The sequence below is a fragment of the Bos javanicus genome, chromosome 22 (assembly GCF_032452875.1).
Source record: "Bos javanicus breed banteng chromosome 22, ARS-OSU_banteng_1.0, whole genome shotgun sequence".
NCBI classification, from domain to species: domain Eukaryota; kingdom Metazoa; phylum Chordata; class Mammalia; order Artiodactyla; family Bovidae; genus Bos; species Bos javanicus.
In genome coordinates this window covers 46672352-46698686 of record NC_083889.1, presented here as the reverse complement: position 1 = coordinate 46698686, position 26335 = coordinate 46672352, and the positions used below count along the sequence as shown (strand labels likewise).

Below are 26335 nucleotides of genomic sequence, written 5' to 3'. Positions count from 1 at the left end.
GCCACTCTCTGCCTCCTCTCTGCTTATTTTTTGGTTGTAATTTGGTGCTCTGTCCTCCTTTCTTTTCTGTCATCCCTAAACAGGGCCTCTAATTCTCAGGCAAATTATCTCTTACTCTGATGACTTTGACAGAGAAAAACTTCATTCTTCAAGAATGTTCCTCAGACTTAACTAGATCTGGAAGAGCACTGCATTAAAAAAAATTTTTTTGACCTTGGAGACACTTGATTGGAATACCTCTGTGAAACAGAATGATTTGTACAAAATGCTTTTTTCCATTTTCCAGTAGAAAAATACTCTCCTGTGACCTTGAGTTTCATGAATTCAACTAGGTTTGTTGTTATAGTTAAGAAGTGTTTCTAACATCAGCTTAAAGGATTTAGAAATATATTTACTTGGAAACATAATTGCTTTGGAGTGTTGTATTTGAAGTGACACTTCCACATGCAATAATTGAATTGAGAGGAATACTAAGTACATTTATGTCATAATAAGAAAATGACACTGCCTATAAGGAGAGAATCCAGAAATTGTAGATGATTAGTTTTTATTGCAACATCTTTAGTAACATATCTGAAAACTGTCATTCACGCTTTACACAAATAAAGACTTCTAGCATTCAGTTTCTGCCAGAAGGGAACCATCTCCAAAGAGTTACTGTTGAAGAACCCCTAGGCCTTGGGAATGTATTTGAAAAATACCTTTGCCCACAGCAGCATTCAAAGGTAATTCATCTGTTAGGTTTTGCACCTTGGTTGGAAGTTTTTGTCTTGAGGTAAGAGAATTCATTTTTCAGAACTTAAAGGACAAAGTGAAGTGAGTGAAAGTCACTCATTCATGTCCGACTCGGCAACCCCATGGACTGTAACCCACCAGGCTCCTCTGTCATTGGTATTCTCCAGACAAAAACACTGGAGCAGGGAACCATACCCTCCTCCAGGGGATCTTACTGACCAAGGGATCAAACCTGCATCTCCTGCATTGCAGGCAGATTCTTTACTGTCTGAACCACCAGGGAAGCCTGAAAGAAAAAATGTTGGCATTCATTACCACTTCTTCAGTGACCACTGACACTATTTGCGTGCTTTACTCTGTGTCCCTAGCGTCCTGTTGGGGTCTTCACACTCGGCCTCATTTGACCATCCCAAGAACAGCAGGAGGTCTGGTATCCCTCACTCTACTATTCAAGGAAAGGAGGCCGATGGGGGCTAAGCAACTTGTCACATTGCTAGGACTTGCACTTAGTATATCAGAATGGAGAACCCTTGGTCTTAGCCCAACGCCAAATGGCCTCACAAGTGGGATGCACATTGTTGATTTTCCTCTGACTTGAACCCTGGCCACTGATTCTAAGCGAAGTAAATACTGCTTATCAGGCTCCAAATCAATAACATGCCAGCAAAATCCATGCAGATTCTTTCCCACCCATCCCATAAGACAGAGGAGACAGAACAGGAACTGCATTACTTTCTCCTCACTGGAGGTGATTCTACCTGGTGCTGCCATTGAGATGTGTCCTTGACAAGTTACTTATTGAGTCTCAGTCTCTAATTTGTAAAAGGTGGGCACTTACTTGGATCTCTAACAGTCTGTTTCTTTATAGTTTCTTCTCTTTCTAGTAGGATTCTTTTAGTAGAATAAGTTTCTATATGATAATCTTAAACTTGCACAAAACTAGATGCTGGGTAGGATTTGGTATTATTAACTGTTGGATTCTTCTCAATATTTATTAAATTCTGGGTTGCTTGGCCTTTAGCCTATAATTTTTTGTACTATACAGGAAAATACTCCTATTATCATTTTATTCCAGTTGAACTAAAATAAAGAATCAACCTTAGCCCAATTCTTAGGAGAGGTGCTTTAAACTTGAAAGTATATGTACCTTATATGTCGCTGACCATCATAATACATAGTTATTTAAGCTTCTTGACGCCCTGCATTTAAGGTTATATTTATAAACCAAAAATTTTAATGATGTTGATTTTTAAAATGCTTTTTAAAATTACAGTTTCTAAAAAATATTTAATATGTGTATCTATTTAATATGTATATTTAAACAGTATCTACTTAACATGTGTACCTTTTTAACATGTGTACCTTTTTAACATGTGTGCATGTGTCATTTTAAAATTGCGGAATGACAGAGTAGTATTTAATATTATATCTTCCCACTTACATGCATTTTATTAGAAGAGATTATGGATGGGTGGTGATGACCTTGGTTTCCTAGGTAGTGCAGTGGTGGGAAAGAATCTGCCTGCTGGTGCAGGAAACACAGGTTTAGTCCCTGAGTTGGGAAATCCCCTGGAGAAGGACATGACAACCCATTCCAGTATTCTTGCCTGGGAAATCCCATAGACAGAGGAGCCTGGCGGGCTACAGTCCACGGGGTTGCAGAGCCGAACATGATTGCGTAACAGAGCATGAGCACAGAGGGACGTGTGAGAAGCTCACGTGCAGTCTAAAGAGACTCTCCCTTCCCACCCTCCCCTGCCCCCCACCCCCGTTCCCAGCATTCATCAAGCGCTGGTCACAGACATCTTGCCTCTATTGGCCAGCTACCTGGTGATCCTTGTGATGGCTCATGGCCATCTCATTATACTAATAGGATACTTTGTAAACTTCATCTCCCCGAAGCCAGGGAATTACATATGTGGCACAGTCACCTTTTCTTCAACCCCTGGACAAGTCATTATTTTACATTCTTTCCCGAGACCCTCTTCCTACCTGTTGATTGTCATGTCACTCTTGTTCCTGGCCAGTTTTTCAGTGTTTACAAATCAGTTTGGATTGCCCACATTTCCTGCTACTCACCCTTCCCTACTCAGGGAGGAATACATGTCTGTGCTTTACAGACTGTTCTGCACTTACTAGAGGATACACAATGCTCTCCCCACATCTGGTGGAAGTGACATACCTGCACGGCAGACAGGTGTGACCCTGGGAGGAGACACACATATAACATCACAGCTCAGACTTTGATTGAAGGAACTCGTGTGACTCTGCTCCAGCTTATTTATTATTTATTGTTAATAAACAGAACAAAAAATTAGCCTTCTCATATCCAAGGGAATATGTATATTTGTCAGTGGCTCCCCATCCCCTCCCCACCACCTACCTGAACGTGGTTTTTTGAAAGTCACTCAGTTGTGTCTGACTCTTTGTGACCCCATGGACTACACAGTCCCTGGAATTCTCCAGGCCAGAGTACTGGAGTGGATAGCCTTATCCCTTCTCCAGGGGATCTTCCCAACCCAGGGATTGAACCTAGGTCTCCCGTATTGCAGGCAGATTCTTTACTATGTGGGAGACCTGGATTCAATCCCTGGGTTGCAGGCAGTTTGTAAATATTTGTTGAATGAATGAAAATAGCAGTAATTTCGGTCTAGGTTCCTTTCTAATATTGGTGTGATCTTTACGTAAATAGTTTGATGACTTTATCTGCTGTTCTGTGCCTACTTCAGAGCTTGAAGGAGTGAGAATTAGACCAAAAATGGAATCTTAAGGTAGGAACATGAGGCATCTTCTGCTTTTACATAACAAGCCCCTTTGAAGGGTTCTGGGCTTAACCTGGGTAGGTTGCTTTCCCAGTAACAGAGTTTACTGGGAAACTGTGACAGGAGTTTTTAGGGGAAGTGCTGGAGGCTTAGGGGTGGGATGAAGAAGAGGCCAGTTTCTCTCAAGTTATAGTCTTTTAGGCAACGTCTCCAGATTCTCACTTGGGGACGAGCAGGTCTTTGCTTTACCGTCTTCTCCCCTGGACTGTCTGTCAACCCTCATCTAGTGATTTAATTATTCTGACTCTAGAAATGTAATTTCGGTTTGTGATGAGAAAATTTGGCCAAGAGACCATGTTCAGATGTTCCAGCTCTTGGCTAATGGTACTCCTGCATCCGTCCTCTGCAAGAGGGTCTTTTTTGCTGATGTGGAGCACACTCAGAGCTCCTCCTCAGTGTTTGGCTGCTATACTAAGTGATTGTGATTGGTCAGAAGCCTCCTTCCTGAAGCCCTTCTCCGGGGGCTGTTCCAGGTGGCTTACTCCTAGATATGCAGTTATCACGTAGGAAAAAAAAAAATGACCCAAAGGTATGAACAACATTAAGTGTTCTGACAGTGAAGTAGTGCTTTTCTCTTCCTGGTGTTTGTGTGAAATGATCTGGCAAAATAGATGCTACAGAAATAATGCATTTCTGTGTCTCCCTTCTCAAATGATAAATGTTCTTGGCTCATCACAACATTTCTTGCCAAATGCTGATTCTGCTAACAGAAGGAATGGAAGCTTCAGATGTTCTCCTGTGACAGAGGGAATAAAAAGTTTCCTGGACTGTCTTCCTTCTGTGTCATGAATGCTCAAAGGTGCTCTTGTGAAGGGCTGTGTTCTGCCTTGACCCTGGCCTTGGCTAAAGGCACACAGGCTGTGTTGCTCAGGTGTCTGCAGCTTCTTCCCCAAGCCAGAGGGAGCCCCAGAGGATGGTCAGAGGTGGCAGAGTGAAGAACATCAGTGTCATCAACCACCTCATTGGAATTTGTCTCCTGCATTAGAAGTTCAGAAAGGCATTCGTATGAAAATACTACATGTACCAGAATCTTCTATAGCAGAAATTCAAAGAGGGCAAAACAGGAGAACACGGAGATTTAGAGTGGCCTGTTCTATGTGGGCACTGTGCCGCTGTGTCTGGCCATCAGACCTCTTGATGTCTCCCAAGGAGCCCACCTCTCATTCCCTGACTCTTCTTTTCTCCAGTTGTTTCCCAAGTCCTGGTTATCTCAGTTTCCCAATTCCTTGCCAGTTTTATGTTCCTCATTCCCATTCTGCACACTGAGATTTTTCAAAACCATGAATCTGGTCTTGGGTCCCTCCTACCCTTAAATCCTTCAGTGGTTCTGATTGTTGTTTGAATCCATACCCTCAGCCTCCTACCCATGTCAAGACAATGTCCAAACTCTTTATTCTAGCATACTACCTTTGATGGCCTGGCCCTGCTCACTTCTTTGACCTCGTCTCTCACCAGATTCCCCTGTCCTGGCCATCCATGCACCAGGGAAGTGGAACAGGGGTAGTTCCCTGTGTTCCAGGCAGCCTCTTGTCTTGGATATCCATACCTACTGTTCTGCTCATCCCCTGTTTCATCTCCCCTCTTCTTAGCCTAGTCATCCTTTAGGGGTCCAGAAAGTTGGAGTGACTGCCTTGACCACCCCATCAGGGTGGTTATGATGATGTTGTGTCTTCTTTTCTGGTGTAGTCATCAGAACATTCCTAACCATTAGACCATGAGCTTTCTTCAGCTTTGCTTTATTCATCATATTGTGCTTGGTACCCCACCCCTGCCTGGCATACCAGAGACACAAAATAGATGTTTGTGGAAAAATAAATGGAGTTTTGGAGTCAGAGGTCCAATCCAAACTGGCCTGAATCTTTGATCAGGTGGCATAGTGTCTCTTCCACTTTGGTCTTCCCCTCTGCCTTCATTGTGTGTTGACAGAGATGTGCTGGTACTTTCCAGATTCCTTTATCCAGTTGAAAAATAGCTGTTTTTTACACAAAACAAAGTAATTGCCAGAGCAACCCTTGAGGCTATAGAAAATAAAAGTGTTACTGCCGTCACAGCTGTGTGGCTTCAGGTTATTCTTGATACTTTGGAGAATAGGACAATGTGTAGCCAAAACACAGCCAAGGAGTAATATATTGGATTAGCCAATAAGTTCGTTGGGGTTTTTCCATAGTATCTTACCAATGAGGTTTTTGGCCAACCCAATATAATTAAGATGGCTTCCCTGGTGGCTCAGTGGTGAAGAATCTACCTGCAGTGTAGGAGACCCAGGAGATGCGGGTTCAATCCCTGGGTTGTGAAGATTCCCTGGAGGAGGGCATGGCAACTCATTCCAGAAAATCCCATGAACAGAGGAGGCTGGTGGGCTGTAGTCCGTGAAGTCTCACAGAGTCGAACGTGACTGGTGTGACTGACCACACACACACACAATACAATTAAGGCTTCTAGGCCTCTTTCAAGAGTCAAGAGCTGTGTCTGCTTCTCTGGGGACAGTCTCTAAGCTCATCCCCCAAGTTGAGGGATAGCATCTCCTCCTATGACATCTAGCCAGCCCTGGCCATGTGGCTTTTGCTTACCTGGAGGAGACTTGTAAACAGCTGCCACCCTTGTTAACTGATGATGTCTCTGGCTTTAGTTATTTGAGTCTCTTGGTTAGCTTAGGCCACTAAAAGCTACCAATCAATGAAACAGGCACTGTGATGGCAGTAAGATGGGCCCTCTGAAACAAGATCACAAGTATTTAGATTATCAGCCCTTCACCCTCTACCTGCTAATTTCAAAAGACCAAGCAGTTTGAAGTCAGACCTCGCTTAGCTTAAAACTCATTCTCTACCCATTTGACTTTCAACAATGACTAAGTCTTTCTTGGCCTCAGTTCCCCATCTGCAACATGGGGATGACACCTGCCCCAGACGGTAGCTGTGAGGATTAGACAAATTGATACATGAAAAGCTCCTGGAGCCGTGCTGGGCTTGTGACACATGGAAGACTAATTTTGCTAACTTCCTTGGGCTCAGCTAATGAAGACATGCTGCTTAACTACACAGATTCTAATTGGGGCTGCATTCCCCTACAGAAATTTGTTAGTAAGTGCCCATCTTCTGTTCTGCATATAAGTATGGCTCGTATACATTCTCTAGTTTCCAAAATAGTATGCTCATGACAGAAATTAGAAAATACAGGTGAGCAGAAAGAAAAATAATTATTTGTAATAGTGCAGCCAGCTGTGAGCATTTGGCATCTGTCCTCACAGTGTTTGTGTGTGTGTGTGTGTGTGTGTGTGTGTATGTATGTGTATGTATAGGCAGTTTAGTAATTTAAAGCAAAAAGTCACCAATTACTATCTGTAACCAATTGTAACATTCTATATACTAGTTTCCTACATTCTTTTGCACAATTTGGAATTTGCTGTACTGTTGTAGCTTACTCGGTTCAGTTGCCAGAGGTCATATTGCTTGGTTTTATACCGTAGGTACGTTTTTGATGCTTTTGGTGTATATCACCATTCTGAGCTGCTAAGGGTTTGAAGCGGATTAATGACTATCACTTGGTTACTCTCTCTGTTATTCAAAATCTTTGGATTCCAGCAAAGAGTAACGTTTCCTAGAGAGAGGAAGACATTACATTGTTCTGACCTGATTCCAACAGGCATGAGCACATCTTGAAAAGCAGAATGCTTTTGCTTATGGGATTACTTCCCTGGGGTAGTGAGAAAGTAGTATGAGACTTGGCTCATTGGCAGAGAGGGCCCATTGCCACATGTCCCGAGGGGAGACAGCTTACGCTGGAAGAGGAATAGAATCAGTGACCTGCTGAGTTCGTCCCAGATCTGAAATCCTTGGCTGGCACAGAGCTTCATGTTGAGCTTAGTTAGCTAGGTCACAAGGCCCAAGGAATCCTGGGACACCAGCAGACCTTCATAAAATCAGTGCTTCCTTTCTACGGAGCAGATTCAGAAGAAGAGAGCATGCAGGAAGGTCTCATTGAGAACTTGGTGGATAGTCAGAGTTGTATAAACTGGTTCCCTTCTAGAAGTCTTTTGGAGGAAAAAACATGAAAGTGACAGATATGATCAAAATAATGGGACTCGATGTAAAAAACTAAAGATTTAGGTAAAGGCTAATTATGAAATTCATTTTCGTTTTATCTTAACCCTCTAGATCACCTTTAGGCTCAGAATTACAATGGAGATTTATTTCCCTGACTGTAAATATTAGACTGACTTTAGTTTTGTTTTGTTTGACTCGCTTCTTGAACTTTGTATTTTGGGTAGTGAATCAACCTTGTGTCTAAGCTGGCTTGGCTCTTGGCTTTTGGAGCACATCTGGCAGGCAGCAGAGAACCCCCAGAATTTTTGGCTCCAAAGATGTCACTGGCTTGCATTTGAACTTAGGGAAAGTTTCCAGTGATTGTCGTTGAAGTTTTGTTCATACACCGGAGGACACTATTAGCCTGAGCCAGGCGTGAGCTGGCTGGAGTCCCACAGCAGGGGCCAAGCCAGCCAACCCCCCAAGGAGTGGGGAGGTCACCCTTCCAGGAGCATCAGTCAGCTGCATCCTTATTGCATCTTTCTTGTATTGTAGCATTGCAGTTGTGCTGCAACAGGCTTCATCCAGAGAAGCTATGTGAGTGTCTGCTGTGGGCCCGGGGATTGTCCTTAACTCCTGGACCACACAAGCTCTGATGCCAGGAGAGGTGAGGGAGAGGTGAGCACAGAATTCTCTGGGAACCTGGAGGGAAGGTGTAGCCTTCTTGTTTGGGAAATGAGGAGAGCCTTGTCGAAGAGCGAGGGAAGGCTAGAAGAAGAAATGATGGTTTTCCAAGGAAGTGAAGGACTCAACACAAATATCTAAGATTTTTATGGACATTTTCAGGGAGCAGGGAGAAGAAAGTCACTTACAACTCACGGTCCATTATAGCAGTGGTCCCCAACCATTTTGGGCACCAGGGACTGGTTCGTAGGAGACCATTTTCCCATGGACCAGTGTGGGGGGATGGTTTCAGGGTGATTCAAGGGCCTTACATTTATTGTGCACTTTATTTCTATTATTATTACATCAGCTCCATCTCACATCATCAGGCATTAGATCCTGGATGTTGGGGACCCCTGTATTATAGGACCATGCAGAGCTCTCAGAGCATATTTTAAATGATGTAGTAGATCATTTGTAGTAGTAGATCACACACACACTCCTTTCCTTGGGGCAGGGAAAGACTGAACCTCCTCCTGGTTTACATTTTTGAAGGAGATGGAGAGGACATAGAGAGAAAATAGAAATTTGTATCTTGAAATTATTCTGCATTAAAAAGTTGGTTTATTTTCCATTTCAGAAATTACTCTTAAAGTCTCTATAGTCCAGATTACATGTGGATCCTTATGTTTTCCTTAAGTAGAAACTTGGCAGGGTGAGTAACTGATTCAGGTTTTTCATCCAAAGGAGGGAAAATGTAAGGCCCCCAGTATTTTTAGTTCTCTAGACTTTTGATAGCTATATAAATGTGAAGGATTCTTCTTGACATTAACAGTATTTTGAGCTCCATTTGGAAGTTTTTTAAATTAATAAACAATATTTCTTTTCCGTGGGAACAAAATTAAATGTTTAGTTATATCAAACTTTATGGCCTCAGGACCCCTTTACACACTTAAAAAGTACTGAGGACCCTTAAGAGCTTCTGCTTATGCAAGTTGTATGTATGAATATTTGCCACATTAGAAATTAAAACCAATAATTCATTAATTTAAAAATTAACAAGTTCAAAATAAAAACACTCATTGCATGTTAACATACATAACATATTTTATTAAAAATAACTTAAAAAAACAAATTAGAAGAGTGGCATTTTTTTCATTTTTGCATATCTTTTCAAGATTTGGTTTTAGAGAAGACAGGTAGATTTTCTTATTTGCTTTTGTGTTTAATCTACTGTGATTTGTTAAAATCAAGTAAGAAGATACGACTTCATATAAATAATCTGTTGGAAAAAGGGTCTCAGGGACCGTACAGGTGTTCTAGGGTCACTTTGAGAACTGCTGGTTTAGACAGATAAATTTCTGAGTTATTCGGTGGGTTTTGGCTCAGACGGTAAAGAATCTGCCTACAATGCAGGAGACCTGAGTTCTATTCCTGGGTCAGGAAGATTCCCTAGAGGAGAAAATGGCAACCCACTGCAATATTCTTGCCTGGAGAATTCCATTGACTTAGGAGCCTGGTGGGCTACATACAGTTCATGGGGTTGCAAAGAGTCAGACATAACTGAGCAGCTAACACTTTGCCTTCACTTGAAATGACAAGTTGTCCTTGAGAATTTGAGTATACTGTGGGACAAATTAGTTTCTTATGAACACTCACAAACCATGAAATCAAGGTTATCCTAATATATGTTGCTGTTTTACTGTTGTTTGTGTACATGCTTCTTTTTGTGAGTTCCTTAAGGATATTTAGGAAGTCCTCAGTAACTGAATTGAATCAAAATATTAAAAATTGACAGCAAGTACTCTCACACTATAAAATGTGTATAAGGTGCTCTACTTTGATTGCATTAAGGTTGATTTTTTTTTTTTCCTGGATACTAGTTAAGCTTCAAGAGAGCCAGAGCCAATTTTCACATTTCTCTTTAGTTAGTTTAATAATTTTGAAATACAGTCCAATCTCCCCAAATCCAACAGAAATTTTTATTTTTACTTATTCCTTTTAAATAAATGTGCTCTGGCATCATGAGCATTGTGTTTTATGATATCATGTGTCTTTAATGTTGTCCATCCTCCTTACAGAAATACAAAGAGTATGAGAAGGATGTTGCCATAGAAGAAATTGATGGGCTCCAGCTGGTGAAAAAGCTGGCAAAGAACATGGAAGAGATGTTTCACAAGAAGTCTGAAGCAGTACGGGTAAGTGTCTCTGGTTTCTGCTCTGTGTTGCCCAAAGACACAGAGGCAACTGGTGTTGATGAACCCAACTCTCAGAAATCAAAAGTTGACTCACCCATATATACATAATTTCTTAAGTCTGGTTAATGAAGATAAGCAGGTACTAGGGGCACAGTCACCCCTTTTCTAGGGTAAACTAGGGTTTAGGTGCTAGTTTTTGTCTTACGATAGTGTACTTTCAGTGGAAAGAGAAGTCGCTCAGTTGTGTCTGACTCTTTGCGATCCCATGGACTGTAGCCTACCAGGCTCCTCCATCTATGGGATTTTCCAGGCAAGAGAACTGGAGTGGGGTGCCATTGCCTTCTCCAGGGGATCTTCCCGACCCAAGGATCGAACCCTGGTCTCCCGCATTGTAGGCAGATGCTTTACCGTCTGAGCCGCCAGGGAAGTCTACTTTCAGTGGAGGTGTCCCTAACTGTTTGCCAGACAAACAAAGTGCCTAATTGTTTGCCTAATTAATTGCCAAAGTACATTCAAGGGGACGTTGTGGTTGAACTAAGCAGTTGTAAAAAAAAGTTAATCAGTGTTTACCAAAATATGGAATTGAAAATCTCCATGGAGTAAATGAGTCTAGATGAAGTCTGAAGTTCTTTTTACTATTTTTGGAATATTACTGTAATTATAATGTTTATCTTGACTGGCAAGAGCTCCCTGAAATCTTTTTTTTAAAGTTTTTTGGGAGTATAGTTGATTTACAATGTTGTTTTAGTTTTAGGTGTACTGCAAAATGAAGCAGTTAAACACATACATATATCCACTCATTTTAAGATTTTTTTCCCATCTAGGCCATTATCCCTGAAATGTTGTATTAGCAGGAAGAATGGCACTGCAGTGCACATGTGGTGTTATTCTGGATTTCCAAGATTGCCTCTGACTTTATACTTTGTTGCCAACAAAATGGGGCATCTGAATTCTTGATTTAGGACATGTAAATGTTACAGTACACTTTTTTAATACTACATTGGCACAGGATTATGGGAAAGAATTTTGATCTAAAGAGTTCTTTATTTCTAACTTGTAGTTTACTTTCAGTTCAGTTGCTCACTCATGTCCAGCTCTTTGCGACCCCATTGCAGCACACCAGACTTCCCTGTCCATCACCAACTGCTGGAGTTTACCCAAACTCATGTCCATTGAGTTGGTAAGGCCATCCAACCATCTCATCTTCTGTCATCCCCTTCTCCTCCTGCCTTCAGTCTTTCCCAGCATCAGGGTCTTTTCAAATGAGTCAGCTCTTTGCATCAGTTGGCCAAAGTATTGGAGTTCCAGTTTCAACATCAGTCCTTCCAATGAACACTCAGGACTGATCTCCTTTAGGATGGACTGGTTGATCTCCTTGCAGTGTAGTTTACTTACCTTTTAGTTTTATTATCTTCAGAATGACTTTGTTATAAAAGTTCATTTCCTAGTTTAGTTTTTCTCATCCTTAATTGGCCAAACCAAATTGCCACAAGATATTTCTACCTTAGACCTTATAATCCCATACATTTCCTTGTTTCTAAAATATTTTGTATTATTTTGATTTAGGGAAGAAGGGACTGTAGTTTAGGTAGAAGCATGAGCTTGACCTGGGTTCAGTGTCAAGAAGAACAACCTTCATGAGCTTCCATTTCCTCATGTGTAAAATGGGAAAAACTCACACAGGGAGTGTAAAGATCACAGTTGTGGTTTTGAGCCATTAAGCACAGACCCTGGCACATGAGGAGTGCTTAGTGAATAGTTAACTTCTGCTGCTACTATGGTTATTAATTTAAATAAGGTGAGCTTTCTTGGTGGAAACTCAAGTGCCTTAGAAGGAAAAAGAGTGCTTTTATGTGCCATAGACATACTGCACTGACTGCCATTCCTGGGAGCTGCATGGTGGCCTCTGGGGTGTCTATGTTAGTACCTTAGAGCAAGTTGTATTCTATTTTTCACAGACATTGCAGCATGACAGGCATTGGCACCTCTAAGTCAGAGAACCCTGAGGTAAACATTTAAAAAACACAATTACTATTTTATGTTTATAAAATGAACACCCTCTTTGTTGGAACTTTTATTTTTTTTTTAATTTTTTTTAAATTTAATTTTATTTTTAAACTTTACATAATTGTATTAGTTTTGCCAAATATCAAAATGAATCTGCCACAGGTATACATGTGTTCCCCATCCTGAACCCTCCTCCCTCCTCCCTCCCCATACCATCCCTCTGGGTCGTCCCAGTGCACTAGCCCCAAGCATCCAGTATCGTGCATCGAACCTAGACTGGCAACTCGTTTCTTACATGATATTTTACATGTTTCAATGCCATTCTCCCAAATCTTCCCACCCTCTCCCTCTCCAACAGAGTCCATAAGACTGTTCTATACATCAGTGTCTCTTTTGCTGTCTCATACACTGGGTTATTGTTACCATCTTTCTAAATTCCATATATATGCGTTAGTATACTGTATTGGTGTTTTTCCTTCTGGCTTACTTCACTCTGTATAATCGGCTCCAGTTTCATCCACCTCATTAGAACTGATTCAAATGTATTCTTCTTTTTAATGGCTGAGTAATACTCCATTGTGTATATGTACCACAGCTTTCTTATCCATTCATCTGCTGATGGGCATCTAGGTTGCTTCCATGTCCTGGCTATTATAAACAGTGCTGCGATGAACATTGGGGTACACGTGTCTCTTTCCCTTCTGGTTTCCTCAGTGTGTGTGCCCCGCAGTGGGATTGCTAGATCATAAGGCAGTTCCTTTTCCAGTTTTTTAAGGAATCTCCACACTGTTCTCCATAGTGGCTGTACTAGTTTGCATTCCCACCAACAGTGTAAGAGGGTTCCCTTTTCTCCACATCCTCTCCAGCATTTATTATTTGTAGACTTTTGGATTACAGCCATTCTGACTGGTGTGAAATGGTACCTCATAGTGGTTTTGATTTGCATTTCTCTGATAATGAGTGATGTTGAGCATCTTTTCATGTGTTTGTTAGCCATCTGTATGTCTTCTTTGGAGAAATGTCTATTTAGTTCTTTGGCCCATTTTTTGATTGGGTCATTTATTTTTCTGGAATTGAGCTGTAGGAGTTGCTTGTATATTTTTGAGATTAGTTGTTTGTCAGTTGCTTCATTTGCTATTATTTTCTCCCATTCTGAAGGCTGTCTTTTCACCTTGCTAATAGTTTCCTTTGATGTGCAGAAGCTTTTAAGGTTAATTAGGTCCCATTTGTTTATTTTTGCTTTTATTTCCAATATTCTGGGAGGTGGGTCATAGAGGATCCTGCTGTGATGTATGTCAGAGAGTGTTTTGCCTATGTTCTCCTCTAGGAGTTTTATAGTTTCTGGTCTTACGTTTAGATCTTTAATCCATTTTGAGTTTATTTTTGTGTATGGTGTTAGAAAGTGTTCTAGTTTCATTCTTTTACAAATCTGGTTGACCGGATTTCCCAGCACCACTTGTTAAAGAGATTGTCTTTAATCCATTGTATATTCTTGCCTCCTTTGTCAAAGATAAGGTGTCCATATGTGCGTGGATTTATCTCTGGGCTTTCTATTTTGTTCCATTGATCTATATTTCTGTCTTTGTGCCAGTACCATACTGTCTTGATGACTGTGGCTTTGTAGTAGAGCCTGAAGTCAGGTAAGTTGATTCCTCCAGTTCCATTCTTCTTTCTCAAGATAGCTTTGGCTATTCGAGGTGTTTTGTATTTCCATACAAATTGTGAAATTATTTGTTCTAGCTCTGTGAAGAATACTGTTAGTAGCTTGATAGGGATTGCATTGAATCTATAAATTGCTTTGGGTAGTATACTCATTTTCACTATATTGATTCTTCCAATCCATGAACATGGTGTATTTCTCCATCTATTAGTGTCCTCTTTGATTTCTTTCACCAATGTTTTATAGTTTTCTATATATAGGTCTTTAGTTTCTTTAGGTAGATATATTCCTAAGTATTTTATTCTTTCTGTTGCAATGGTGAATGGAATTGTTTCCTTAATTTCTCTTTCTGTTTTCTCATTATTAGTGTATAGGAATGCAAGGGATTTCTGTGTGTTGATTTTATATCCTGCAACTTTACTATAGTCATTGATTAGTTCTAGTAATTTTCTGGTGGACTCTTTAGGGTTTTCTATGTAGAGGATCATGTCATCTGCAAATAGTGAGAGTTTTACTTCTTCTTTCCCAATTTGGATTCCTTTTATTTCTTTTTCTGCTCTGATTGCTGTGGCCAAAACTTCCAAAACTATGTTGAATAATAATGATGAAAGTGGGTACCCTTGTCTTGTTCCTGACTTTAGAGGAAATGCTTTCAAATTTTCACCATTGAGGATAATGTTTGCTGTGTGTTTGTCATATATAGCTTTTATTATGTTGAGGTATGTTCCTTCTATTCCTGCTTTCTGGAGAGTTTTTATCATAAATGGATGTTGAATTTTGTCAAAGACTTTCTCTGCATCTATTGAGATAATCATATGGTTTTTATTTTTCAATTTGTTAATGTGGTGTATTACATTGATTGATTTGCAGATATTGAAGAATCCTTGCATCCCTGGGATAAAGCCCACTTGGTCATGGTGTATGATCTTTTTAATGTGTTGTTGGATTCTGATTGCTAGAATTTTGTTAAGGATTTTTGCATCTATGTTCATCAGTGATATTGGCCTGTAGTTTTCTTTTTTTGTGGGATCTTTGTCAGGTTTTGGTATTAGGGTGATGGTGGCCTCATAGAATGAGTTTGGAAGTTTACCTTCCTCTGCAATTTTCTGGAAGAGTTTGAGCAGGATAGGTGTTAGCTCTTCTCTAAATTTTTGGTAGAATTCAGCTGTGAAGCCATCTGGACCTGGGCTTTTGTTTGCTGGAAGATTTTTGATTACAGTTTCAATTTCTGTGCTTGTGATGGGTCTGTTAAGATTTTCTATTTCTTCCTGGTCGAGTTTTGGAAAGTTGTACTTTTCTAAGAATTTGTCCATTTCTTCCACGTTGTCCATTTTATTGGCATATAATTGTTGATAGTAGTCTCTTATGATCCTTTGTATTTCTGTGTTGTCTGTTGTGATCTCTCCATTTTCGTTTCTAATTTTATTGATTTGATTTTTCTCCCTTTGTTTCTTGATGAGTCTGGCTAATGGTTTGTCAATTTTATTTATCCTTTCAAAGAACCAGCTTTTGGTTTTGTTGATTTTTGCTATGGTCTCTTTTGTTTCTTTTGCATTTATTTCTGCTCTAATTTTTAAGATTTCTTTCCTTCTACTAACCCTGGGGTTCTTCATTTCTTCCTTTTCTAGTTGCTTTAGATGTAGAGTTAGGTTATTTGACTTTTTTCTTGTTTCTTGAGGTGTGCCTGTATTGCTATGAACTTTCCCCTTAGGACTGCTTTTACTGTGTCCCACGGGTTTTGGGTTGTTGTGTTTTCATTTTCATTTGTTTCTATGCATAGTTTGATTTCCTTCTTGATTTCTTCCATGATCTGTTGGTTATTCAGAAGTGTGTTGTTTTAGCCTCCATGTTTGTATTTTTAATAGTTTTTTTTCCTGTTCAGTTCAGTTCAGTCACTCAGTCGTGTCCGACTCTTTGTGACCCCATGAATGACAGCACGCCAGGCCTCCCTGTCCATCACCAACTCCCGGAGTTCACTCAGACTCACATCCATCGAGTCAGTGATGCCATCCAGCCATCTCATCCTCTGTCGTCCCCTTCTCCCCCTGCCCCCAATCCCTCCCAGCATCAGAGTCTTTTCCAATGAGTCAGCTCTTCCCATGAGGTGGCCAAAGTACTGGAATTCCAGCTTTAGCATCATTCCTTCCAAAGAAATCCCAGGGCTGATCTCTTTCAGAGATTGGTTGGATCTCCTTGCAGTCCAAGGGACTCTCAAGAGTCTTCTCCAACACCACAGTTCAAAAGCATCAATTCTTCGGCACTCAGCCTTCTTCACAGTCCAACTCTCACATCCATACATGATCACAGGAAAAACCATAGCCTTGACTAGACGGACCTTTGTTGGCAGAGTAATGTCTCTGCTTTTGAATATGCTGTCTAGGTTGGTCATAACTTTGCTTCCAAAGAGTAAGCATCTTTTAATTTCATGGCTGCAGTTACCATCTGCAGTGATTTTGGAGCCCCCAGAAATAAAGTCTGACACTGTTTCCACTGTTTCCCCATCTATTTCCCATGAAGTGATGGGACAGGATGCCGTGATCTTAAGTTTTCTGAATGTTGAGCTTTAAGCCAACTATTTCACTCTCCTCTTTCACTTTCACCTTACCACATTGTGATCAGAAAAGATGTTTGAAATGATTTCAGTTTTTTAAAATTTACCAATGCTAGATTTATGGCCCAGGATGTGATCTGTCCTGGAGAATGTTCCGTGTGCACTTGAGTAAAAGGTGAAATCCATTGTTTTGGGATGAAATGCCTTATAGATATCAATTACATCTAACTAGTCTATTGTATCATTTAAAGCTTCTGTTTCCTTGCTAATTTTCTGTTTAGTTGATCTATCCATAGGTGTGAGTGGGCTATTAAAATCCCCCACTATAATTGTGTTACTGTTAATTTCCCCTTTCATACTTGTTAGCATTTGCCTTACATAATGAGGTGCTCCTATATTGGGTGCATATGTATTTATAATTGTTACATCTCCTTCTTGGATTGGCCCTTTGATCATTATGTAGTGTCCTTCTTTGTCTCATATCACAGTCTTTATTTCAAAGTCTAATTTATCTGTTCTGAGTATTGCTACTTCTGCTTTCTCTTGCTCTCCATTTGCATGAAATATCTTTTTCCAGCCCTTCACTTTCCGTCTGTATGCATCCCTGGGTTTGAGATGGGTCTCTTAGAGATAGCATATATAGGGGTCTTGTTTTTGTATCTATTCATCCAGTCTTTGTCTTTTGGATAGAGCATTTAACCCATTTACATTTAAGGTAATTATTGATAAGTATGATCCCATTACCATTTACTTTGTTGTTTTGGGTTCATTTTTATAAACCTTTTCTGTGTTTCCTGTCTAGAGAAGATCCTTTAGCATTTATTGAAAAGCTGGTTTGGTGGTGCTGAATTCTCTTAGCTCCTGCTTCTCTGTAAAGTTTTTGATTTCTCCTTCATATCTGAATGAGATCTTTCCTGGGTAAAGTAATCTTGGTTGTAGGTTTTTCTCTTTCATCACTTAAGTATGTCCTGCCATTCCCTTTTGGCTTGAAGAGTTTCTGTTGAAAGATCAGCTGTTACCCTTATGGGGATCCCTTTTTGTTTATTTGTAGCTTTTCCTTTGCTGCTTTTAATATTTGCTCTTTGGGTTTGATTTTTGTTAGTTTGATTAATATGTGTCTTGGGGTGTTTGACCTTGGGTTTGTCCTGTTTGGTACTGTCTGGGTTTCTTGGAATTGAGTGGCTATTTCCTTCCCCATTTTAGAGAAGTTTTCGACTATTATCTTCTCAAGTATTTTCTTATGCCCTTTCTTTTTGTTTTCTTCTTCTGGGACACCCATGATTCGAATGTTGGGGCATTTAACATTGTCCAGAGGTCTCTGAGGTCGTCCTCATTTATTTTAATTCTTTTTTCTTTACTCCTCCCTGCTTTATTTATTTCCACCATTCTATCTTCCATCTCACTTATCCTCTCTTCTTACTCAGTTATTCTACTGTTGATTTCCTCCAGAGTGCTTTTAATCTTAGTTATTACATTGTTTATTATTGATTGACGCTTCTTTATTTCTTCTAGGTCCTTGTTAAACATTTCTTTCATCTTCTCAATCCTTGTCTCTAGTCTATTTATCTGTGACTCCATTTTGTTTTCAAGATTTTGGATCATCTTTCCTATCTTTATTCTGTATTCTTTTTCAGGTAGACTCTCTGTCTCCTCCTCTTTTGTTTGGTTTGGTGGGTTTTTATCATATTCTTTCACCTGCTGAATATTTCTCTGCCTTTTCATTTTGTTTAGATTGCTGTGTTTGGGGTGCCCTTTCTGCTGGCTGGAAGTTCGTGGTTCCTCTTAATTGTGGAGTCTGCTCCCTGTGGGTGGGGCTGGACTAGTGGCTTGTCAAGATTTCCTGGTTGGGGGAGCTTGTGTCTGTGTTCTGGTGTGTGGTGCTGAATCTCTTCTCTCAGAAGTACAGTGAAGTGTCCAGTAGTGAGTTTTAGGGTGTCTATGGGTTTGACATGGCCTTGGACAGCCTGTCTTTTAATGTTCAGGGTTGTGTTTCTATTTTGCTGGAGAATTAGCATGGTGTGTCTTACACTGGAACTTGTAGGCTCTTTGGTGGAGCTTGGTTTCATTGTAGGTGTGAAGACTTTTGGGTCAGCTCTTGTCTATTAATGTTGCCTGGAGTCAGGAGTTCTGTTATGTTCTAAAGTTTTGGAGCTAAGCCTCCTGGATTTCCTGTCCTTCTCTGACAGTAGCCTCAGGAGTTCTCTATCCATACAGCACAGAAGATAAAACCCCTAGGTTAGTGGTAAGACAATTCTCAGCAGGCAGGAACACCCAGAGAGATTGACAGAATTACAGAGAGAAGAGAAGAAGGAGGAGGGAGATAGAGGTGACCAGGAGGAGAAGAGGGGAGTCAAAAGGGGAGAGAGCAGTCTAGCCAGTAATCAAATCCCTAAGTGCTCTCCACAGCCCAGAACACCCAGAGAGGTTCACAGAGATGTGTAGAGAAGAGAAGAGGGAGGAAGGAGATAGCGGTGATCTGGAGGAAAAAAGGGAGAGTCAAAAGGCAAGAGAGCAGTCAAGCCAGTGATCAAGTCCCTAAATGAAATCTTAAAGGTACAAAATTGATAATAAATATCAAAAAGCAAAGATTAAAAATGAAGAATAGAGGTTAGACTCCCAAAAATACTGTATAAAAATACAGAACAAAATTAATTAGAAAAATTACAAAAGTATATATGGAATTTATTTTTAAAAAACGGGTTTTTTGGGGAAAGGTAATAGTAGGCTATAAAAATGAAAGTTAAAGGAGTAATAAAGAACTACAATTTTTTTAAAATTGAAAAGTGATAATACTAAAAATACTGAAGCTGTAGGAATTCCTCTAGTGCTGTTATGGGCAGTGTGGGGTCAGTTCAATGTCAGATAGTCCCTTGTTCTGGCTTGTACTTGTTCTCAGGGTCTAGAGGTGCCACTCAAATGCACATTCTCAGCATTCACTGCAGGGTTTTAATCTGTTGCACCTGTCACTTCCAGAGTGGTTCCCCCTTCTTTGTTTCTTTTGGCTTCCTTTGTTTCCAAGTCTCTTCAGCGTCTAATTTGCACCCTGACACAAGGGGGCGAAGGTAGCCACTTATTTAGGCTCACTTGTTCAGTTGTGTTGTGGGGAAGGAGGGACATTGCAAAGAAATACTACTGGCATGTGTGGGGAGTGCTCACAGTGGATGGACCACACTGGGTTTGCCCCAGCCCAAGGCAGCATGTACTTCCTGGGTCCACAGTGCTCAGGCTTCAGGGTGCTCTGCAAGGGCACTGTCCCAAGTGGACCTGCATTTCATGCCCTTCTCAGGCCTAAGCCGCTCGGGTTCTTGGGTGCTCCACAGGGGCACAGGCCCAGATGGGCTGTGTGTTTTGTGCCCTTCCCAGATCTAGCAGCTCAGGTGACCAGGTGCTTGGTGAGCGCACTGTTCCAGGTGGTCCATGCATCTTATTCACCTCCCGGGTCTCGGCCGCTCAGTTTCCTGGGTGTGCCTCAAGAGCACAGTCCAGCGTGTGCTGCGTGTTTCCTCTGGGGAGCTGATCTCAGGCTGTGCCACTCCTGGCAGATGTCAACTGTCCAGGATTCCAGGAAGACACGGTTAGCAAATGGGAGCCTGTTCAAAGTTTGGTGGAAGATGTGGTGTCTGGGGCCTAGACTGCAGCAGGCCCTTGCCTTCCACCTCTGGCTGTCACAAGCCTGCCTCTCTGCCTCCAGGGAGGGCCGGCCCCGTATGGCAGCCGGCTTGCTCTCCTTTGGTATTTGCTCAATTCTCTGTTCTGTGAGCATGCCAAGGCTCACTGCATTAGAGCCTTTTGCGGCAAAGTTCTTTTTTTTTGTCTCTCTGGCAGTCCCATGGTTTGGGTTGCTATCTCATATTAGCTCCCTCAGATAGTCCTCAGGGCATTCAGCCCTGGTCCTTACCCTAAGGACAGATGATGCAGTGAATATTAAGAGACAGTACCTAAAATAAAATCCCACTTATAAAGATAATAAAATGAAAACTAGCATTAAGAAGAAAATTAGCATTAAAGAAGCAACTACTTCATTTATCATTTATTATTAAATTAGCATTATATTTTACATTTTAGAAATACATTGTACAGAATTATAAATGATATAGGGCATAATGTTTTTCAAAACTGTTATTAATATAACATTTATTAGTAAACAATTCTTACTGTGCTGTCACAAGAAATCAAGAAACTGACAAGGCAACACAACACAAAATATGTTATTTTATTTAAATATTTTTTTGTAAACTGCTTCATACCTATTTTGGAAAGATGTGGGATGTATAAAAATAAATATATTAACTCTTAAATTATTACTAACAACCAGAGCATAAGAACTTTAAATGTACTTTAAATGCAGCATAAACACGTCCCTGCCCAACCCCCACTTGCTGGTGACGGACCTGAGCGTCTGCGTCACTTTGCTGTCTCAGCTTGCAGTTGTGTTTTAGGCAGGCGTTCTGTTGATAGCTTACCATGATAGGTGAAGGATGTCAGATTCCTGATCTCTGAAGAAGATTGAGCTTCAGGACCAGGGACCAGGCTTGATTACTCAAGAGCTTTTGTGTAGCAGAGTTTTATGAAAGTGTAAAACGGGACAGAGCAAGCTTTTGACGACGTAGACATCAGGAGGGGGATGGAACGTGCCCCCCCCACTTTGAGTCTTGGCAAGGGAGCTATGTACTTTTTTAATTAGTTATAACAATAAATCAAAAGAATGTCTCAGTGTTGTAAAGATTGTACCAGACCCACTTCCACAGTTTACATTTTAAGATAATAGGATTAGAACTAACAATAGAAAGATTTTACCAGACCCACTCCCATAATATACATTTTAGGATAATAGGATTAGTCAGAAGGTTTTTCAAGAAGGAGAAAGCGTCCTCAAGCAGGATACATTGTTGTTATATAATCCTTCAGTTCAGTTCAGTCGCTCAGTCGTGTCTGACTCTTTGCGACCCCATGAATCGCAGCACACCAGGCCTCCCTGTCTGTCACCAGCTCCTGGAGTTCACCCAAACTCACGTCCATCGAGTCAGTGATGCCATCCAGCCATCTCATCCTCTGTCGTCCCCTTCTCCTCCTGCCCCCAATCCCTCCCAGCATCAGAGTTTTTTCCAATGAGTCAACTCTTTGCATGAGGTGGCCAAAGTATTGGAGTTTCAGCCTCAGCATCAGTCCTTCCAATGAACACCCAGGATTGATCTCCTTTAGAATGGACTGGTTGGATCTCCTTGCAGTCCAAGGGACTCACAAGAGTCTTCTCCAACACCACAGTTCAAAAGCATCAATTCTTCAGTGCTCAGCTTTCTTCACAGTCCAACTCTCACATCCATATATGACCACTGGAAAAACCATAGCTTTGACTAGACGGACCTTTGTTGGCAAAGTAATGTCTCTGCTTTTTAATATGCTATCTAGGTTGATCATGACTTTCCTTCCAAGGAGTAAGTGTCTTTTAATTTCATGGCTGCAGTCACCATCTGCAGTGATTTTGGAACCCCAAAAATAAAGTCTGACACTGTTTCCACTGTTTCCCCATCTATTTCCCATGAAGTGATGGGACCGGATGCCATGATCTTAGTTTTCTGAATGTTGAACTTTAAGCCAACTTTTTTACTCTCCTCTTTCACTTTCATCAAGAAGCTCTTTAGCTCCTCTTCACTTTTTTCTATAATGGTGGTATCATCTGCATATCTGAGGTTATTGATATTTCTCCTGGCAATCTTGATTCTAGCTTGTGCTTCTTCCAGCCCAGCATTTCTCATAATGTACTCTATATATAAATTAAATAAGCAGTATGACAATATACAGCCTTGACGTACTCCTTTTTCTATTTGGAACCAGTCTGTTGTTCCATGTCCAGTTCTAACTGTTGCTTCCTGACCTGCATACAGGTTTCTCAAGAGGCAGGTCAGGTGGTCTGGTATTCCCATCTCTTGAAGAATTTTCCACAGTGTATTGTGATCCACACAGTCAAAGGCTTTGGCATAGTCAATAAAGCAGAAATAGATGTTTTTCTGGAACTCTCTGGCTTTTTCCATGATCCAGTGAATGTTGGCAATTTGATCTCTGGTTCCTCTGCCTTTTCTAAAACCAGCTTGAACATCTGGAAGTTCACAGTTCATGTACTGCTGAAGCCTGGCTTGGAGAATATATTCCTTAGTACAGAGTTTAAGCTGAATTGTGTTGTTGTGTAATCACCAGCTTAAAGAAAAAAAACATTTTATGTGATTAAGATTAAGGAATGTAAAAAAAAAAGTTTGTCCTTTCCTCCTACTTAAAATTTCTGACCCCTATCTTCTCCTTGAGAGCCCCATACCCGTTTCTCCTTCTCAAGAGACCCTGGGCTTCTTATCAGCCTGCCTAGGAATTGACTGTCTCACTGTGAGTTTTTTTTTTCCTCCCTGTTATGTTGCTCTCTGAGATTCTCAGCTGCCCACTCCAGAATTCTTGGGCTTCCCCTTGTGGCTCAGTTGGTAAAGAATCTGCCTGCAATGTGGGAGACCTGGACTAGATTCCTGGGTTGGGAAGATCCCCTGGAGAAGGGAAAGGCTACCCACTCCAGTATTCTGGCCAGGAGAATTCCATGGATTATATAGTCCATGGAGTCACAAAGAGTCAGACACAACCGAACGACTTTCACTTTCACTGAAATTCCAAAACTCCCCACAAACATGTCTGTGAGAGGGTTTCCTACTATGTGGGAACTTCTCCTCCTTCACGACTCCCTCCCCAGGACAGGTGTCTGTCCCTAAATCTTTTGCCTTTGTCTTTTATATTTTGGATTACCTCCTTTAGAAGAGATTGGGCTGCCTTTCTGGGTGCCTGGTATCCTCCACCAGCATTCAGAAGTTGTTTTGTGGAAGTTGCTCAACATTCAAATGATCTTTTGATGAATTTATGGGGGAGAAAGTGGTCTCCCCATCCTATTCCTCCACCATCTTGGGACTGCCTCTCGTGATTTTCTTTAATGGCTACATAATATTCCAATCTGTGAGTGTGTGTGTCACAACTGATTTGAGTGTTCCTCTCTATCTGGGTGTTTTAAGTTGTTTGTAAGCTTTGATATAAATAATTAATGCTGCAGTAAATCTTCTTAGATGTTAACAATAGATCCGTGGACATAGCACTCACTGTGTGTTGGGTGCTTTTGTAAGGACTTTACATACACTCACTTATACTGGTAATGCCCCTGTATAGTCAAAGCTGTGGTTTTTCCAGTAGTCATGTACAGATGTTAGAATTGGAGCCTAAAGAAGGCTGATTGCCAGAGAATTGATGCTTTCAAATTGTGTGCTGGGGAAGATTCTTCAGAGCCCCTTGGACTGCAAGGAGATCAAACCAGTCAATCCTAAAGGAAATCTGTCCTGAATTTTCATTGGAAGGACTGATGCTGAAGCTCCAATATTTTGGCCACCTGATGAGGAGAGCTGACTCATTGGAAAAGACCCTGATATTGGGAAAGGTGGAAGGCAAAAGGAGAAGAGGGTGGCAGAGGATAAGATGGTTAGATAGTATCACTGACTCAGTGGACATGCATTTGAGCAAACCCTGGGAGATAGTGAAGGACAGAGGAACCTGGCATGCTGCAGTCCTTGGGGTCACAAAGAGTTGGACACAAATTAGCAATAACAAAAACGACAGTAGAAGTATTATTAGTATCCTCATTTTACAAAAAAAGAGACTCAGAACAGAAGTTGTCACTTCCCTACAGTCACATGGGGACTGAGGGATGGGCCCCAGGCACAGGGGCCCCAGAGTCCACTTTCTTCATCACTACCATGCTCTCAGGAGCCTTCAGTGTATGCTGATTTCCTTAGGATATATTCCCAAACGCAGAGACAGTTCCAAGGCTCTGAACTGGTCTTTAACGCTCTGTATGCCTATGAAATATTTCTGTCCAAATAAGGTCATGCCAATCCACAGTCCTTCCAGTGGGAATAGTGTGTAAATGCACATTCTCCTAATCCTCGACAAACGAGTATTAATGTTTTATTTTGTTTTAAATACTAGTAACAACATTGTCTATTGAGAGAGGGAAATGCTATTATTGTCCCAAATTGGATTTCTTCATGAATCACAGAATTTTGGAGTGAAAGAGGAAAATAAGTATCCTTAGGTTCTGTCTCTGCAATTGACAGACAAGGAAGGCCTGGTGTCTGGAATTCAGGGATATGGGGGCGGCAGGGAGACTTGTGGATGATGCTACCATGATATAGAGTTCCAGCCAGCACCAGACCCTGGACCTAGCCCCTCAGAGGCAGGAGCCCACGTGGTGGGTGAGGCATGGGCTCTGGAGTAGAGAGAACTGTTCTGAATCTCAGTTCTGTCCCAAGGTGTGCAACTGGTGAGAAAAGCAGAGTAAGTGCAGTTGAGGTCTTCTTGTTCACTGCTCTGGAGTTTTTAGGATCCGGTGACTTACTAATAGCTTGCTTATGTTTGTTGAGTTCACTGTGCACCAGGTCTGGACTCCCCTGGTGGCTCAGTGGTAAGGAATCTGCCTGCCAATGCAGGGATGCGAGATCCCTGAATTGGGAAGATCCCCTGGAGAAGGAAACAGAAACCCACTTCAGTATTCTTGGCTGTGAAATCCCGTAGACAGAGGAGCCTGACGGCTACAGTCCATGGGGTCACAAAAGAGTTGGACACAGCTTAGTGACTAACCAACAAAAACAATGCACCTGGTCCTGTGCTAAGTACTTTGCACATGGCATCGCATTTCATTCTTAAATCAACTTTGAGAATGAGACACGTTACTATCATATTTTTAGAGATGAGCCAACAGGCTTGGCCCTGGTCACTTGGGCAGGCTCAGTAGAGTTTCGCTGGCGCCCAGGCCGTAGGACTGTTTGTATCTGTGTCAAGTGTTTAGCACAGGCCTGGTAAACAGTAAAGGTTCAGTAGATGTTTGCTGTTACTGCTGATTACAGGACCTCCAGGTTTGTGAACATTTAATAATCAGTCTTGTAGCTTCAGGAAGTCACTGGATGTTGACAGGAGGGGAACCTAAGTTTGAATTTTTTTTTGCTTTAAATTAGTGCGGTGAAAAAAAAAAATACTGATATGATTGATATGGTTCCTTGGAGAAGGAAAAAACTATTTTTGCTCTATTTGAATTGAAATGCTCCCAGAGTAAAGCTATCCAGAACTGTGTGTTTTATGTAGTTTAAAATAGAGGACAAGGGCCTTTGTAAGCATACTTGATGCCATAAAATTTAGGGTAACTGGCCCAGCAATATGTGGTTCTCCCTTGCTCCCAATTGTTAAACTGGAAAGAGGGCTTGTATGTCAAATTGGGTTTGGTTTGGAGACAGTTTCTTTGTTGAGATCAGCGTAGTCCCTGTTGTGAACTCTGCCTCTCTATTAACAAGTCATGGACCATGTGACATTTGAAATGAGATGAGGTGGCCACTGACAGGCCTCTTAGATGTTGGTTTATGTTAAGGCCAGGGAAGCACTGGGTATGACTGTTTTTTACACTACACTGACACCTCTCTTCTCAAAAAGGAAATGTTGTTATTGCCCACGAGACTTGTGATCATTTGAAGTGCAAAGACTTCAGATTCTAATTTGCCAGTGCATTTGCTGTGGAATCGTCTTTTGCCACATTGCAGTAGAATGCACCACTGCGCACCAGGGATCTGCCTTTCCAGTCCATGCCACCCAATGAGCAAATGTCCCTTCTC

General features: G+C 41.2%; 1 protein-coding gene across 5 annotated transcripts in view; it reads left to right on the top strand.

Moving 5' to 3' along the window:
• Positions 1-26335, top strand: part of CACNA2D3 (calcium voltage-gated channel auxiliary subunit alpha2delta 3) — a 903838-nt gene that overhangs the window by 171459 nt on the left and 706044 nt on the right. For 4 of the 5 annotated variants that reach the window (XM_061396642.1, XM_061396641.1, XM_061396640.1 and 1 more), the window contains exon 3: positions 10324-10440. In XM_061396642.1, the coding sequence (XP_061252626.1) occupies positions 10324-10440 (117 nt within the window). Of the gene's footprint in view, positions 1-8169; positions 8258-10323; positions 10441-26335 lie in introns of those variants that run through there. The other variant, XM_061396643.1, reaches the window with a different exon arrangement.